An 18933-nucleotide genomic window follows, 5' to 3' on the forward strand; every position below is an offset into this window, starting at 1 on the left:
GTCCTACATTAAATATTAAAACTATTGTAGCGCTACATTAACCCGCTAAGTGTGACGTTTTTAAAACGTTAACTACCCCCTATTGTGTAATTAATTTGACGAAGTGACGAAGAACTATGTACTATGTTCTAAGAATAGGGGAAAATACCTCCAAGGCGTTATATTACGCCCTACACACAGTGAGTGGCAGTTGTCCAGGACGTAATATAACGTCCTACACATGCTGCGATCTGGTGGGGGAATTCCCAAGAGATTCCCCTATGTGACGAACTATGTTCTAAGAATAGGTTGGGGAAAATACCTCCAAGGCGTTATATTACGCCCTACACGTAGTAAGTGGCAGTTGTCTAGGATGTTAAATAACAACCTACGCACTTAACGGGTTAAATATTAAAATTATTGTAGCCCTACATTAAATATTAAAATTACTGCAGCGCTATATTAAACATTAAAATTATTGTTAATATTACAATCATAAGAAAAAGTTTTGATTGTAAAAATATAAGAGAAAATATTTACGTAACACCTGTTTAACGGTCATACACTCATTTATGTTATTTTATTTGTAGCTCAATTTCAAATTACAGCATACGGCATAACAATTTCAAATTACAGCAAATTACAGCATACTGCATAACAATTTCAAATTACAGCATACTGCATAACAATTTCAAATTACAGCATACTGCATAACAATTTCAAATTACAGCATACTGCATAACAAATTCAAATTACAGCGTACTACATAACAATTTCAATTTACAGCATACTGCATAACAATTGCAAATTACAGCATAACAATTGCAAATTACAGCATACAGCATAACAATTGCAAATTACAGCATACTGCATAACAAATTCAAATTACAGCGTACTGCATAACAATTTCAAATTACAGCGTACTGCATAACAATTTCAATTTACAGCATACTACATAACAATTGCAAATTACAGCATTCTTTATAACAATTTCAAATTGTACATGTATAACAACTGCACATTACAGCATACTGCATAACAATTGCAAATTACTGCATAACAATTGCAAATTACAGCGTTCTTTATAACAATAAATTTAAAGGAGCTAAATTGCTAACATTTGGGACCTAGAAATTCACAAAAGTGGGTAGCAACGCATATAATACTGTAATATGAATGTATATAAACTGATTTACATTTAATGGTTTCCGTTTTTACTCCAATTTCAAATCAGTTATGTTCGGCGAAATAAGTCAGCAATCTCAATCGAGTGCAAATTTCTAGCGTCTAGTTATTCTAGTCTACATAACTCCATTTGATTTGGTGCAATGTGTCTAGCCTCGTCCCTCGAGTCTCTCAATACAACTGGGGCTGAAGCGCATTATGGTACACGATTCGTCTACCAATGTTAAAAAAATTATTTTATCTTAAATATCGGATATCAGAAGCTCATCTTTTCCCGGTAAGTTTACATCATCAATGTTGATTTAAATTGACCAATAATTCGTGCTGTTAATTACTTGCTCCTGAAATAAAGATCCATTGCAAGAATCTCATTTCTGATACTTAGAGAACACACATCGACGAGCTTCATTCACTGAAAGTCGAACGGTGTTAGATGGTTGATTCGCAGCAAAGCCAAGTAATTCTAGTATCGATGGTACCTAATCGTGTAATATTGGTACATATAGATCAATGTTTGAACATGGTCGATACCAGTCAAGTTTATGTTCTACCATCATATCTTGATTCTCACTAGAATAACGAGGTCAGCTGTAATTACATATTACACTGAGTCGGGTCAACGACCGTCGGCTATCAGATTACACCCAATCAATCTTACTTTATTATTTATACAATTCATATACATCGGATCTAGACGAAATGTAATATGGTTTAACGTCTTACTATTCTGCTCCAGCTGGGCTAATAAAGAATGGCATACGCCATACAGAGTGGTATGAAGGAAATTTTGCCCAGACAGTGGTGCTAAGGCCTAGTCTTATATCAAATTTGAACTGTCTAGGGTTCTTTTACATGCAAGCCAATGTAGACAGGGACCTTTGTTTTTGTCCCATCCAAACAACTATACACTGTCTCTTGCCAGGCCCTCTTGTTCTGCACCACTGACATGGTGGAACCATGCCAGAAAATTCAGAAGAAATTTTTCGACCAACACCCGGATTGGACACGGGACTTCCAGGCTAGCGAGCCAACGTTTTTTCACCCACTGAGCCACCACGGTTCCCTCAGATCAATACAACCCTACATACAGCAGTAATAACTGACTTAGAACCAGTGATATTCACTGAATATTCATTTATTCCTCTGTGGCCAGACAACAAAATATTGATCAATACATTCCAGATTAATTTTTAAGTAGGTAATCTACTGAATATCAATTGTTCAAACAAATGTTATTTTTCTGACATAAAATGAAATAGAGTTTAATGTTCTGCTGCGCCACTGTCAAGGTCTTTTTTACGTACATGCCAACATGTAAATTAGACCTCGGATACAAGACGATGGTATTTTTATTCTACTTTAAGAATCTTCGCATAATTTGAACATTTGAATCTAAACGATTAACTTGTTGATAGATCTCGATGGATCCACCAACCTGCCTATCCGTGATGACAGTGTAAGAACTGTCGCATAATTTGAACACTTGAATCCAAACGTTAGCTTGTTGATAGATCTCGACGGATCCACCAACCTGCCTATCCGTGATGACAGAGGAAGAAATATTCTTTGAATGGCATTTAGTGATTGAACATAATATAACAACAAAATTTTAGAGAGAACAATCACTATAAGAAAATGTTGACATATCAAATATCAAATAACCCACATTTCATTTTTCATTTACTATCTGTGGTGTCTTTCACTATTAAACTTGAGTATCATTTAATCTTGTGTATCTAGCACTAATTTCTTTCACATTGAATAATTCATTCAATATCAAATCTTTGTTTAAAAATTCATAGAAATCGATCACTGTTGAAAAATAAACAACCCAATTAATTATTGATGTATAATGATTTATTTTTGAACAGTGATCTAGAACTTAAATGCTTGTAAATTGGACACTCATTATCAGTCAGGTTTAAATTGGACACAAGTACAAATTAGTTGATTTTGGGTGATTTTAAATGATTTTTACGAATTTTTAAATAAAGATTTGATATTAAACGGATGTGAAAGAAATTAATGCTAGATACATAAGATTAAATGATACCTAGGTTAAAGTGTTTCAACCCATCCACCCGGTTCCACGGTATATTAATTTCAAATTTTGGTGACCTCCTTGAAAGATATACCTCTACTTAAAATGAGTATGACGTTAACTCACTAAACAGGGTCTCCATGATTTGATACCTGCATTAAGGGCGAGAAGATATCTCAAGATTCTCCAACCCGGTTTCCCCTTGTCAGTGGTGCTTGGGGGAATCTGTAGGTGGTCATTTGAAATATATCTAACCAGAGTTGGAGGGTCTTACCAGGGTAAGTGTCTAGTCGTTTGGGTGGGAAGAGAAAGCAAGCTCCACCTTTGTACTTGTTGAGGTCCAAGTAAATGAAATGGAGTTTTACGTCCTACTGTTCTGCTCGACTGGGATAATAAAGACGGGCATACGCCATACATTGTGCTATGAGGGAAATTTTGCCTGGACAGCGGCATTACGGCCTACTCTTATATCGAATTCAAACTGCCAGGGAATCTTTAATGTACACGCCAATGTGTACACAGGATCTTCATTTTTTTGTACCATTCGGACGAATAGACAGCTGTCCTTGTCAGGCACCAATGACAAGGGGAAACCACACCAGAGAATCCTGATGTACTTTCTCAGTGAACACTGGGATCGAACCTGTGACCTCCAGACTAGCGAGCCAGCGCCTTACTCCCTTAGCCCCCGTGCCTCCCGAGGTCCAGTGAAAGAAACTGGTGAACAATAGGCAAAGGCATAGCTACCAGTCTTCTTCAGCCTGTTTGGTACAGAAAAGAAGGAAGCTAAATTCTATTTCCTTTCATAATGTAATCTAAAATTATTGTAGCAACGCACTGGACTTCGATAAGAGTAGGCATGGCGTCTACTTCAGCCCATTTGGTTTAGAAAAGGAGGAAGCTAAATTCTATTATATTTCATAATCACTTATTGAAAACATAAGCTTAAATTATTGTAGCGCTATACACTAAATATTAAAATTACTGCAGTCCTACACTAACTATTAAAATTATTGCAGTCCTACACTAACTATTAAAATTATTGCAGCCCTACATTAAATATTAAAATTACTGCAGTCCTACATTAAATATTAAATATATTGCAGTCCTACATTAACCCGCTAAGTGTGACGTTTCTAAAACGTTAACTACCCCCTATCGTGTAATTAATTTGACGAAGTGACGAAGAACTATGTACTATGTTCTAAGAATAGGGGAAAATACCTCCAAGGCATTATATTACGCCCTACACACAGTGAGTGGCAGTTGTCCAGGACGTAATATAACGTCCTACACATGCTGCGATCTGGTGGGGGAATTCCCAAGAGATTCCCCTATGTGACGAACTATGTTCTAAGAATAGGTTGGGGAAAATACCTCCAAGGCGTTATATTACGCCCTACACGTAGTAAGTGGCAGTTGTCTAGGATGTTATATAACAACCTACGCACTTAACGGGTTAAATATTAAAATTATTGTAGCCCTACATTAAATATTAAAATTACTGCAGCGCTATATTAAACATTAAAATTATTGTTAATATTACAATCATAAGAAAAAGTTTTGATTGTAAAAATATATGAGAAAATATTTAAGTAACACCGGTTTAACGGTCATACACTCATTTATGTTATTTTATTTATAGCTGAATTTCAAATTACAGCATACGGCATAACAATTTCAAATTACAGCAAATTACAGCATACTGCATAACAATTTCAAATTACAGCATACTGCATAACAATTTCAAATTACAGCATACTGCATAACAATTTCAAATTACAGCATACTGCATAACAATTGCAAATTACAGCATACTGCATAACAAATTCAAATTACAGCGTACTGCATAACAATTTCAATTTACAGCATACTGCATAACAATTGCAAATTACAGCATAACAATTGCAAATTACAGCATAACAATTGCAAATTACAGCATACAGCATAACAATTGCAAATTACAGCATACTGCATAACAAATTCAAATTACAGCGTACTGCATAACAATTTCAATTTACAGCATACTACATAACAATTGCAAATTACAGCATTCTTTATAACAATTTCAAATTGTACATGTATAACAATTGCAAATTACTGCATACTGCATAACAATTGCAAATTACAGCATACTGCATAACAATTGCAAATTACAGCGTTCTTTATAACAATAAATTTAAAGGAGCTAAATTGCTAACATTTGGGACCTAGAAATTCACAAAAGTGGGTAGCAACGCATATAATACTGTAATATGAATGTATATAAACTGATTTACATTTAATGGTTTCCGTTTTTACTCCAATTTCAAATCAGTTATGTTCGGCGAAATAAGTCAGCAATCTCAATCGAGTGCAAATTTCTAGCGTCTAGTTATTCTAGTCTACATAACCCCATTTGATTTGGTGCAATGTGTCTAGCCTCGTCCCTCGAGTCTCTCAATACAACTGGGGCTGAAGCGCATTATGGTACACGATTCGTCTACCAATGTTAAAAAAATTATTTTATCTTAAATATCGGATATCAGAAGCTCATCTTTTCCCGGTAAGTTTACATCATCAATGTTGATTTAAATTGACCAATAATTCGTGTTTTCGATGTCGAAGATTTTGGAGGATTTTGAGTTACGGACTTAGGTCCTTTAAATCAACTTTTTTCAACACAATAATCTAGTCTTCACTGAAAACTCAAGCAATGTGGAAAATTTTATTTTGATTTGGAATTTATCATCATTAAACAGTACTAAATCTTTAAACGACATCCAGTGAAAAGGTTCTTAAAGTGTGAGTCCATTTGAATTCATCACTATATAGATTCCATATTTTCAGCCCAGATATTTAGTATGTTAGGTATTAAAATGGAATTTTGATATATTGTAATATACCACAGTAGGTATTCAAATAGAAGCGTGATATATTGTAATGATTTAATGTGTTTATGTTTATATGTAAAGTGAACCGCAGAAATAGTAACATATGTTACCAAACATCAATTTTACTTCATATTTCTCGACCCTTCTTAAGAAAATTGATTTATACAGAGGTAAAAAATCTATAATTCATAATACACTTGCTACTAAATTTATATAAGTAACTTCTGACCAATAACATACTGTTTTATGATAAAAGAAATCTCTGTCAAATAACACACTGTTTTATGATAAAAGAAATCTCTGTCAAATAACACACAATTTCATGATAGAAATAACCTGTCAAAAAGCACACCATTTCATAATAAAAATAACATCTGACCAAAAACACGGTTTCATAACATAAATAACCTCTGACCAATAACACACTGTTTCATTATAAAAATATCCTCTGTCCAAAAAAACACAGTGTTTCAGGATATAAATAATTTCTGTCCAGTAACACATTGTTTCATAATAAAAATAACCTCTGTCCAATAACACACAGTTTCATCATAAAAAAATAACCTTTTTTTTAACAACAAATTTTGTTTGATCACAAATGGTTTTAAAGATATCTTGCCAAATGATTGACAGAAGTGCTTAAATTTCTCAAATGATAATAGTGCAATTACAGTGTAGATTATCAAAGGAATATACTTTGAATTATAGCCTTTTAACATTTGCTGAATTATATTAATTTGAATTTTTTTTTAATTTAACAAAAGAACTTGGATTAGTTCTAGACTCGAGTAAAATCATTGAAGTTCAATATTTTCTGTCTACACAGCAATATTTAACATTGTAACTGGTCTGGCTGGATGAATCAATAGTTCCATACAAACTTGGTAAATTAGATTTTAATTTTCTAGCCTCTCATTTATATTTAGTACACTAAAGTCAAAATTAAAATATCTTGCTACAAAAATTCCGTGTCACAGATTAATCAATAAATGGATATAGGGTTAAAAATTTAACAATTTTAAAACTTTGAATTCAATTGTACTTCTCTACACCGTTAAACCATTGATCGTCACAAGAAAACAACAGATTATATATTTCTACAAAAAAATCATACTGATTTTAAGAGTTCATTAAAATGTGTGTGTTTTTTTGTTTTTATATAAAAACTTACATTAATATCAATAATGATCTTGAGGTATAGTAATTTACGCTTGCACCATATCTAAAATATTAAATAACAATCATTAATTATTAATGTACTTTTTAAGTTTTATGAATAATTATAGATGTTATTTTATTATATCAATAATCAATATTGGGGTTTTGTCAAAGAAGAAATATAAAACGTTCACTCACCTGAAGTCCCAATGCAAATTCACCATCCATAATAATTTTCACATCAAAAAATAAGTCATAAAACGAATGTAAATTTTTATTGACCAAGAATGCTGTGGAGATTTGTGTATAAATATTACGGTTTAATAAAATATGTAAATAATGTAAAGGTAGGATAATTTACAAGTTGATATCAAACACCTGCAAGGTACACAGGTGTGTAAAACATCAAAGAAGGATGAAAAATGATTTTTCATCAATATTCAAATTAATATACCACATAAAATACTTGCTTCAAACAAAATCTGAAATATAAGTGTTTTTGTTTTGTTTTTTTAAGTGCTAGTGAATTGGATGGAGAGCAGTTTAGCTATAAATATTCTATGCATAAGGGTTTTATCTTTGTTAGGAATTCAGAAGATATTTGAATGGATATATTTTAACTCCCTGTTATGTTGGACAATAAAGTTTTAAAGAATTGTCTCCCTCTAGCTAATGAAATCTTGTTCATGCTCCTCTTCAGTAATAAGCACATGGTTTAATTAAATTTGTGTGGAATGGATGTTTATGAAATTATGTAAATACGTATATGAATAATAATTTGTGTGGATGTAGATGAAATTATGTAAATATTTATGTGAAAATGTACAGTTGTATGGTATGATCTGAAGAGTTATCTCCCTTTTTGGAAAATTACAAAAAATGGCAACAGTATAATAACTGTATTTAATTTTTATGTAACTTGTAAGTATTTGAATTTTCAAAAGTAAAAAATTGTTTTTGATTTGGATCATGTAAAAGGTGTCAGATAGTTATCTGTATTTCAGGTACCAGTACAAAATCTGACTTATTAAATTCTATTCATTTTATCACAAAAATATGACATTGTATAGTATGGACTTTGGTGAATTTCTACCAATTTTATGATATAATATGCAAATGTAATGTTTGTAATTTTGAAGAAAGGGGCCCACAATCCATAAGTAGTCTATTTGGATATGACTACAGAAAGTGGATTGATATCGACATTCTGTCTCCCTGTTTCAGTACGGAATCGTTATTTGTTATTTATGAAGTTGGGTAATTGTGTGTTTTGCGAAAACTAAATCATTTCACTTACCTTCACGTTCCTTCAATAAACCTTCCAAATGTTTAAAACCAAATTCAAATATATCTTTTGGTTGTGATCTTAGCACTTCTCTGGCAAGTCCTTCCAAAATATTCTGGAATCCTTTTGGTACTCGAACTTTGGTGTTAGAAAATGGAACAGCCATGACGATGATTCTTGAAATTAATTAAATATATTGAACAATAAAACCACACTGAGATGATCACTTGACAAACAGATGAGATTCAGTCCTATGTTGACAGATAACGTCTTGGTATATGACTGGTATTATACCTTTCAATAATGTGTAGTCGGAAAGCACCTGTAAAGTTTACACGTTACTTAGCAACCGAAAGGTGAAGGTCGAATTCTAAACGCAGATTTCTCATGTCTAAACACTGTTAGAATGAGGATTATGTGATACTCTCAGGCCTAAGTAACTAACACGTCACAGAAATATATAGATTTTCACAATACCTAGCAATAGTCGCATACATTTACCTTCTGAAAATGACTCTAGAAAGAAAATGTACCACAAAATCTAGACAAAATTTAAGTTGACCCACATTTCCGCGGGAAGAAAAACATGCGAATAAATCCCATTTTTACAGCCACATTTTTAATAATGTATACTGGCTGACGGACTAAATGTGGCGTTTGAAATATGATCAACTTCGTCTTAGTTTTTTGTGACTGAATTAAATATCATAAAAGAATATTTACCTATTCAAAACAGCCGAATTAAGCAGACGATCTGAGAGTGCGACAAAAATTTTGTTATAGAATTTAGTTTCCGGTTAATAGTTACAAAATACAAATCCAATTTAATACGAAACGAAATAGTAATGTTTCACTGGGTCTTTAACGTACTTTTCCAGCTTTGATTAAGCACACCGTATTCTGTGTGAAAATAAAGGTGCATTTTAAGGTAAGATATACATCCGGGGTAAATCTAAATTTTATTTCAAGAAATTGTTTATTCGTTTACTTTTAATCTTACAACATCAATTTTTTTGTTGTTTTAACGTTTCATCTTGGTTTATCAGGTCTTGCGTGGCTTTTACTTTTTGCCAACACCGAAACAAACACGTGAAGAAAGAAGAGATGAATGAACAAAAGAATGAATTACAACTTGAACCCGTTTTGGAAACGGGGTCATCTGTATGTTCGATGTAAGAAATAGCCATGATACGTTGCCTAGTTCTAGACACAACTTCAGTACTTTCGGTGAATTTTAAAAACCAGATATAAATTCTACTTCTTTCGATTTCTCTAAGCTGTTGTGGTCACTATCTTGGTCCCACAGTACAGTGTCATTGGCCATCCAATTTCGGTCTGTATTTGTTGTTAGTTGCTGTCCATTTATTTACATATATGGAAACATAATTCTTGGATTATCCTATGTCAATGTCAACTCAGGGTTTGGATGGCCGAATGGTTTAAATGGTTTAACGGGTGCGCGTTGTATCATATTCATAAGCCTTATAAGGTCTGTCATTGAGTCAGCTGCCATAGTTTCCATTCCCCAGTTGTAGGTGACAAGTAGTTGGGTTGCCTGTCCAACCTTGTGGGTTTTCTCCGTGTCCTACAGTTTCCTCCCACTGCTAAAGACCCCTACGCGCAAGCGAATTATTGAAATAAAATTGAACCATGTGTTAGTCCCAAAATGACATAGTTTGTGTCGAGTGGATGTTAAACTCTCTCTTTCTCTCTCATCTTTTAATCTCACAGTCTGCACTGCAGGACATTAAGTCTCGCAAACCATGTTTTCACATTCGTCATTAAAACGGACAATAAGCTGACAGGTTGTCCGTGATACCTTACATTTTTGTCCTGTGGGCGGCGGAAGCCCAGGGTTGTTTTTTCAATGAATCCAGTATTTTTCTGGTAAGACTGAGTGTCTCTACTTTCCATAATGATATATTCCAAATATGCCATAATAATTTTATTGGAAATAACTACTTTATAAATACTTTCGTGGAATGCATCTTTATGTAATTGGTGATAATTAAATTTATTAACATTAGTTAAGAGTTTTATAAAGTTGGCCATTCTTGCTATAATAATTCAAAAATTGATGATAAAAAAAGAAAATGTTGAAAATTTCAGTCAAATTACTTTGTTCTGAACGGAATTGTCAGTGTTAGACGTTTGGACTAGAAATAGGCATCAATTGTGTCTTCATGGTCTATGAGAATTGTCGATCGTTTGATTGACAAGCGATAACTTCACCCATATATTCTTGATTATCAAGTAACATGCTCAGTGGCTATGGTAGCCTCGCTTGACAGGTCTTTCATCACCAGTTTCTGATAGTGACATCAGTGATTAACAGTACATGTTAGCTTGGTCGGTCATTTCTTGATTTAATTTTAAATGGACGACTGTTTAATCCAAACTGTATCCAAGCCATCCATGGGGCTACAGAGTTGATTTTGAGCATGTCGTGTAAATAAAGGTCTAATTAATTTCTATAACATCTGAAGCCTAAATAAAGACCTGCAATAGGCAGATTTATCTCTTGCATAATGCATGTTTAATTAATCTCTATCTTTATTTGTAGATGTTTGAAGGAGAAGTCCCGATATACGTGTCCACGGTGTAATATTCGTTATTGTAGTTTACCCTGTTATAAAGATGAAAAACATATCACTTGTTCAGAATTATTCTATAAAGATTGGGTGATGGAAGAATTGAAAGAGACAAAGGGCGGGTACGTGAATATAGATGAATTTTTAAAAAGATATTTTGAAGGGTAAAAGTAATGTAAATCTCCACCAACTGGGCTAATGAATATCTGCATAATTTTATAACACTATTATTTTTATTTACAATTTGTTTTGAAAACATTCAAAATTTGTATAAGTGTAGTAGGGGGTCAAAATACAGATAAAGTAACCACACAAGGGTTCAGGTTTACAAAAGTTTTAAATTATATGTGAGTTTATGCTGTAATATCATTATGTATACATGTAGAATTTATTTCATTGATTTGACAATATTTTTGTCGCTTATGACCCGAACAATAATAATGAGAAAAATGTAGTTATTTCCCCTTGAAACTGATTCCGTATTCAGTTCACATTGATATTTTATTTCTTGTAGTTATTCAATCCGTTTCACATGGCGTTAATCATTGACTGGATGGGGCTTACATTGTTTAAATAAGACAGGAGTGGGGGGTGGATGGTTAGCGTGTGTGCGTTGTATGATACGGTTGGTCATTGAGAGTTGGCTTGTATTGGTAATTAATAGTCTAAAGTAGCTGGTTGTGTTGAAAGGATGGTAAAGTGACAATCAACTTTCATTGAAGAGAATTTGAAGTGTTGGTATAATTTGATGTGTTTTTGTTGGTATAATTTGAAGTGTTGGTATAATTTGATGTGTTTTTGTTGGTATATTTTGAAGTGTTGGTATAATTTGATGTGTTTTTGTTGGTGTATTTTGAAGTGTTGGTATAATTTGATGTGTTTTTGTTGGTGTATTTTGAAGTGTTGGTATAATTTGATGTGTTTTTGTTGGTATATTTTGAAGTGTTGGTATAATTTGATGTGTTTTTGTTGGTATATTTTGAAGTGTTGGTATAATTTGATGTGTTTTTGTTGGTATATTTTGAAGTGTTGGTATAATTTGATGTGTTTTTGTTGGTATAATTTGAAGTGTTGGTATATTTTGAAGTGTTGGTATAATTTGAAGTGTTGGTATAATTTGAAGTGTTGGTATAATTTGAAGTGTTGGTATATTTTTAGACGAGAAGACAAAGAGAAGATATTAGAGATGTTATCACGAGTTGAATCAGATGATACTCTCGAACCATCACACCTGGATTCAGATGATGATGATGATGATGAAGAGACTGATTTAGAAACAAGGCTACATGGATTAGATTTAGGTAATATATCATTGTATTAGCTGGTAGACAAATAACATCTTGTATATAAAACATCTTAATATGACTAGAGAATTCCATATTTCGAAAATAATATAGAGCTGGCCACTGACTATAGAATGAGTATCATAGGTTCAGATAGTCTCACCGTGGAACGATAATTTAATGGTTTCCAAGACAAGAGCCTGTCACACAGAAATAACCAGTTTTATAAATATATTCATGGACCGTATATTAAGACAGACAGGCAAAGCCATCGTTGTAGTTGTCAAGCTTAACGTCTGGTTCCAACTGGGATGATATTGCAAACAATGCTCTCATGGTCTTTAGACAGGTTCCTTTTAGTCGTGATTGTCAGGACTTGTTTTGTTGTAGTTTTTAGGCAGTTTTATTTTAGTCGTGATTGTCAGGACTTGTTTTGTCATGATTTTTAGGCATCTTCTTTTTAGTCGTGATTATCAGGACTTGTTTTGTCATGGTCTTTAGGCATGTTCCTTTTAGTCGTGATTATCAGGACTTGTTTTGTCACAACACAGATTTTGATAAATATTTTACATTAGTAGGCGAAATTTTAATATTTGTGTTTTTAGATGACAGTGAAGCCATATTAAAAAGATTAACCAACAAAGAACGACAAGAATTTGAGAAATTATTGCATAATGGTTGCCTAGGTAACCTGGTTGAAATATGGACACCATGGTGGACAGAGTCAAAGGTTTGTGTTATCTACAGTTATTATTATGACTTTCCAAGGAATTTTTCATAAAATTTCCCTCCTAAATGGTCTAATACAGTGGTTCTCAACCCTTTTTTGCCAACGGTACACCTTGAAACACAAGAAAACATAGCGGTACATCTGGCTAAATACATATGAAAAATATCTGAATTTCGCAAAATAAAAACATGGCAAGTCAGACGGCATACAACCGGGAGACAGAGACTAGTCATAGACACATAGAATGACTCGAACTAAACAAAGAAAAACACAGCTATGAACTTATCAGTAGACACCAGCGAATACTCAATTTTCTTGGTGTGCCGTTCAAAATTCCGCGGCACACTTAGGAATATCTCGCAACACAGGTTGAGAACCACTGGTCTAATAAAAAGAAGTTTTAGACAATGTTGCTTGTTAAGATTTGAAGTGGGTTGGGTGACCGAATGGTTTCACTCGTGCATGTTAGATCATAAGTTTTGTCATTGAGTCAACTGGTGTGGTTTCGATTCCCGACGTGTACCTGGCAAGGAGTAGGGTCGTCGTTCATTCTCGTTGTTTTCCTCCCACTACTGAAGACACCTACGCACAAGTGAATTATTGAAATAAAATTGAACCATATGTTAGTCCGGAAATGACCTAGTTTGTGTTAAGTGGACGTCAAAGCCTATTTCTCTCTGTGTGTTAAGATTTGTTCAAATGAGTTGATTTGGACTAATTAACGGTAGGGGAGAATGCAGGGATGCGGACAGAATTTTTATGTGCTGAACAAGACAATTTTTTGTGGGCATCCTCCCACACCTGTGTAAGGACTATGCAAAAATATGGTTTCTAAAAGTATGGTTTCTAAAAGTATGGTTTCTAAAAGTATGGTTTCTAACTTTACCCCTGCAAAGCCACATGTGGGGCTCTGCGACACGAATATCGGCCATCGAAAAGTATACAAAATAAAACATATTTCTGGGGCTTCATGGGCCTCGATGCGATGTATTAGCTGCACATCCATTACCTTGGGCTTGGGAGGATGTTAATCCCTACAAACGAATGAAAGGACAACTTAAATTACAAATTTTTTGTCTAAAATTCATGTTACAAATTTCAATAGAATTGCATATAACAATTGCTGTCAACCATTATTCATTATATGGTTGCTCATGGTTACCATTGGGACAAAATTATTCTTAAAAAAACAAAACCGACCGCCTCCTTTCGAGAAAATCTGGTATTTTTTATTTATATTTTGTGTTTGAGACATTTGACAGGTAAAGTGAATATATTTGACTATTTTATTTATAATTGACCATGTTATTAATTGTCAGGATTTGATTGAGGAAGTCGAGCAGACAGATTGCGATAAGAAGAAAGATAAGAAGAAATCGTGTAAACCAGTTTTATTATCCAATATACCTGATATATCAACATTAATTAAGGTAACTACAGGTTTTATATCCAATATACCTGATATATCAACGTTAATTAAGGTAACTACAGGTTTTATATCCAATGTACCTGATGTATCAACATTAATTAAGGTAACTACAGTTTAATATCAAATCTACCTGATGTATTGACATTAATAAGGTGACTACAGATTTCTTACTTCAAAATGGCATGACAACTATCCCTATATATAATTACCTAGTAGAATGCTGGATGAAGTAAAATGGGGTTTAACATCCTAGTTATTTGCACCAGCTGATTTACGCCATGCAGTGCAGTAGAGGGAAATTTTATCTCGACAGCAGCTCTACAACCTACTCTTATTTTGAAATCGAAATGTCATGGGTTCTTTTATGTGCATTCCAATGCGTACACGGGACCTTGATTTATTTGTACCCTCTGAATGACGTGATGCTGTTCCTTGCAGAAAGCTGGATATCTTGAATTGTTCTGTCTTAAAAATCAATAAATATCTCCCTAAGCCTCTTCTGCTGATCAGATGATATTTTTGACACATGGGCTCCCAATTCCTAAGACTTGAAACATGTGTTGGGAGATCCCCGCTTTCCCACAGCAAAATCAAAACGACCTACTAATTAAAGATACATTATGGGAGATTCAATAACGAGTTGGCAGTTCTCACTATAATAGTTAAAAACCAGATAACGTAAAGGCAATTTGCTGAAAATTTCATTCAAATTGATCCACTATGAACCGAGAACTAAGCGAATGACATTTCTGCCTAACCCCGGTCATCATTACTAAAGTCAGTACGATAAACAGCATAGTCTCGATTATCCATTTAATCGTTTAATCGAGAAGGAAAGTTATGCAGTAAATCGGCTCACAATCCACTTAAGATCGCAGGCTAGCGATGCCATCTAGAGTTGATTATGGTCTGGATAAGTTAATTAATGTCTAATTAATAATTAAGATAATATTTCAGGCCTAAAGAAAGACCTGCAATGAACAGATTTAGCTCTTGCATAATGTGTGTTTAATATAATTAATAATTTCGTAAACATATGATATATTTTTATATTTGCCGTTCGTCCATGTTTTAGGTTAAACCTTCGTCTGATATCCGTAACAATATGATAAACATCCTGTATTCATACGCCTTCATTTGTCGTCTGCATAATGGGGGACATTTTGACAATCCTGTTGAAAGTGCTGAGGTAAGGCTTTTTAAAATACATTTTTTATTATAAAATATGTAAACTGGTTATAATTTGATCTGTGATGCAGGTGTGACAGGTTTCAACTCAATCAGGGGGGGTGAATGGCCGAATGGTTAGCACGCGCGCGCTGTATCATACGGTCTGTCATTGAGTCAACTGGAGTGGTTTCGATTCCCCAGTTGTCTGTGACAAGGAGTAGGGTCGCCTGGGTTTTCTTCGGGTCCTCCGGTTTCCTCCCACTGCTAAAGACCCCTATTAAACCATATGTTAGTCCCGAAATGACCTAGTTTGTGTCGAGTGGACGTTAAACCCCATTTCCCTCCCTCTCAACTCAATCATTTTGCTTGAGTAACTAAAAGATGTAGGACATGGTCACCTGGAACGAAATGTGGGTTTAACGTCCTACTGTTCTGCTCCGAACTGGGCTAATGAAAACAGGCATACGCCATACAGTGTGCTATGAAGGAAATTTTGCCTGGACAGGGGCACTACGGCCTACTCTTATATTGAATTCCAACTGTCAAAGGATCTTTTACATGCACGCCAATGTGTACACAGGTCTTCGGTTTTTTGTCCCATCTGAAGACTAGACAGCTGTCCTCAGGCCTTCCGTCCTGCATCACTAACAAGGCGGGAAAACCATGCCGGAAAATCTGGATGAACTTTCCCGACCAAAGCAAGCCACCGTGACCCCCCCCCCCCCCCCTCACCTGGAACAATTTGTACTTAATATTTATGGTGTGGTGATCTAACACGCAGGTGCTTTAGATCATAAGGTCTGTTATTGAGTCAAATGGTGTGGGTTTGATTTCAATCTGGTATATGACAAGGAGTGAGGTCACCCACCTGACCTCGTGGGTTTTCCAGAGAGAGAGACAAATAGGGTTTAACGTCCACTCGACACAAACTAGGTAATTTCGGGACTAACATGGTTCAATGTTATTTCAATAATTCACTTGCACGTAGGGGTCTTTAGCAGTGGGAGGAAACCGGAGGACCTGGTGAAAACCCACGAGGTTGTTACGTACAACCGGGGAATCGAAACCATGCCAGTTGACTAAATGACAGACATTATGATACAAAGCGATTGCACTAACCATGTTGTGAAATGAAGATGTTTTCTTAATTTTTTGCAGGATTTGTTGACTATATGCAGTGTTTTAAGAGATGGAAAGAATTTTATTGAATTAGATGAAGTTATTGATATGACACTACAACAAGTTGAAAAGGTCAGTAGTGCGTTCAATCATGTAAATAAATGAAACCGGAAGCGTTGTCACCATCATTACAAGGTCAGATTAGGATTACTAGGGTTGATCATAAGGTTTGTCATTGGATTCACCAGGTTGTACGTGACAAGGAGTAGGGTTGCCTGTCCAACCTCGTGGGTTTTCACCACAACAAGAAATTTGAGTCTATTTGTTTGGCTCGAATCAAACACAGAAGTCCTATGTATACATCATTGATGGAACTCTATATTTAATCTTTATTCCAGTATGTTGGTTTTTTTTAGGTAACCAAACAATTTTCTATAATTCAACCATAATATACCGGTATTTGTTTACAGGAGAGTAAGAGATGGGAGATAACTGTTGAGTTTAAAGTCAGTGTATTAGAAGATGTGGAGAGGATTGTTCACGGACCAGATAAACGTCCATCTTTAGATTTCATGTTATTAGCTCTTTCAGATTTAACTCGACTTCTACAGACAGCAAATAAAATTATCAAACAAGGCAAGTCAAAATCTCTAATAAAAACAAAACGGGTTAGGTTTTTGGTAAATGAAATGAGGTTTAACATCCTACTATTCTGCTCTGACTGGGCTAATGAAGACGGGCATAACCCATACAGTGTGCTATGAGAGAAACTTTGCCCTGGAAGCAGCTCTATGGCCTACTCTTATATCGAATTCCAACTGCCAAGGGATCTTTTATGTGCACGCCAGTGTGTAAACAGGACCTCAGTTTTTCATTCCATCCATACAACTATATGTTGTCCCTTGCCAGGCCCTCTGTCCTGCACTAGGTTATTTGTACGCTTGTTACCTGAGTTTATTTCCCCCCTACCCGAATAAAACACAACACATCAACCATACTTGTTAGACAAGATGTGAAAATGACATATTGAGAAAAAGTAAAAAAAATGTGCCCAGTTAATAAAAACTCCCTGATCAGTTCCAGCGTTAGTCTTCTTTTCTGGGGGGGATCACGTGGCTAAGTGGGTAAGGCGCTAGCTCACTAGCCTGGAGGTCGGGTGTTCGATCCCTGCATTGGCCGAGAAAGTTCATCCAGATTTTCCAGGGTGGTTCTCCCTTGTCAGTGATGCAGGACGGAGGGGCTGACAAGGAAAGCTGTCTAGTCGTTCGGATGGGACGAAAAACCGAGGTCCCGTGTACACATTGGCGTGCACGTAAAAGATCCCTTGGCAGTTGGAATTCGATATAAGAGTAGGCCGTAGTGCCGCTGTCCGGGCAAAATTTCCCTCATAGCACACTGTATGGCGTATGCCCGTCTTCATTAGCCCAGGTTAGGAGCAGAACAGTAGGACGTTAAACTCCATTTCATTTCATTTCATTTCTTTTCTGGGGGCCACGGTGGCTAAGTGGGTAAGACACTGTTTCGCTAGCCTGGAGGTCCCATGTTCGCTCACTGCATTAGCCGAGAAAGTTCATTGGGATTTTCCGACGTGGTGTCCCCTTGTCAGTGGTGCAGGAATGCGGGGCTGACAAGGACAGTTGTCTAGTCGTTTGGATTTCGATATAAGAGTAGGCCATATGCCGCGGCCCGCACTCATAGCACACTGTATGGCGTATGCCCATCTTCATTAGCCCAGTCGGAGCAGGACAGTAGGACGTTAAACCCTATTTCAATTCGTTTCTTCTTTTCTGTTTCTTGGTAATCCATAAACTTTATGTATTGTAGAGAGGAAAAAAAAGAAAGACGAGGCAGAGAATGAAGTGAAGAAAGTTTTCTATCAAGCCAGTAAAAAATGTCAGTTTTTATTAAGTTGGTGCCAGAGATATGGAATGGCTGTTATAAGTTTATTACCAGAATTACAACTAGGAATTGGTAAGTGTTTATACAGTCTGTTGATCTGCATCTGACCTAAATCCATAGGGCTGACCGTGACCTAAATCCGTAAATCCATACAGCTGACCGTGACAGGAAACCTCGATGGCTTCGGTATT

At 35.2% G+C, this 18933-nt stretch overlaps 3 protein-coding genes across 5 annotated transcripts in view; 2 read left to right on the plus strand and 1 right to left on the minus strand.

Moving 5' to 3' along the window:
- The window catches only part of LOC126830868 (retinitis pigmentosa 1-like 1 protein), a 177621-nt gene extending 168289 nt beyond the window's left edge, over positions 1 to 9332 (minus strand). For 2 of the 3 annotated variants that reach the window (XM_050561328.2, XM_050561327.2), the window contains exon 1: positions 8534 to 8827. In XM_050561328.2, the coding sequence (XP_050417285.1) occupies positions 8534 to 8687 (154 nt within the window). In that variant the 5' untranslated portion in view covers positions 8688 to 8827. Of the gene's footprint in view, positions 1 to 8533; positions 8828 to 9244 lie in introns of those variants that run through there. The other variant, XM_050561325.2, reaches the window with a different exon arrangement.
- LOC126830900 (C2 domain-containing protein 2) overlaps positions 1 to 18933 on the plus strand; it is a 376226-nt gene that overhangs the window by 170146 nt on the left and 187147 nt on the right. The gene's annotated exons all lie outside the window — the stretch shown is intronic.
- On the plus strand, positions 9554 to 17622 carry LOC126830871 (zinc finger HIT domain-containing protein 2). The gene is made up of 8 exons (XM_050561330.2): positions 9554 to 9693; positions 11085 to 11234; positions 12271 to 12413; positions 13001 to 13125; positions 14445 to 14555; positions 15630 to 15743; positions 16883 to 16975; positions 17314 to 17622. The coding sequence occupies exons 1-8, from the start codon at positions 9626 to 9628 to the stop codon at positions 17605 to 17607; spliced, it is 1098 nt and encodes a 365-aa protein (XP_050417287.2). The 5' UTR covers positions 9554 to 9625; the 3' UTR covers positions 17608 to 17622.

The sequence above is a fragment of the Patella vulgata genome, chromosome 8 (assembly GCF_932274485.2).
Source record: "Patella vulgata chromosome 8, xgPatVulg1.2, whole genome shotgun sequence".
Taxonomy (NCBI): domain Eukaryota; kingdom Metazoa; phylum Mollusca; class Gastropoda; family Patellidae; genus Patella; species Patella vulgata.

Bases quoted from the DNA above. Each gene is read 5' to 3' on its own strand.
- LOC126830871 (XM_050561330.2), top strand. From the start codon at position 9,626: ATGAATGAACAAAAGAATGAATTACAACTTGAACCCGTTTTGGAAACG. The intron at 13,126-14,444 runs GTTTGTGTTATC...ATTAATTGTCAG, and splicing joins CATGGTGGACAGAGTCAAAG to GATTTGATTGAGGAAGTCGA. The intron at 16,976-17,313 runs GTCAGTAGTGCG...ATTTGTTTACAG, and splicing joins CACTACAACAAGTTGAAAAG to GAGAGTAAGAGATGGGAGAT.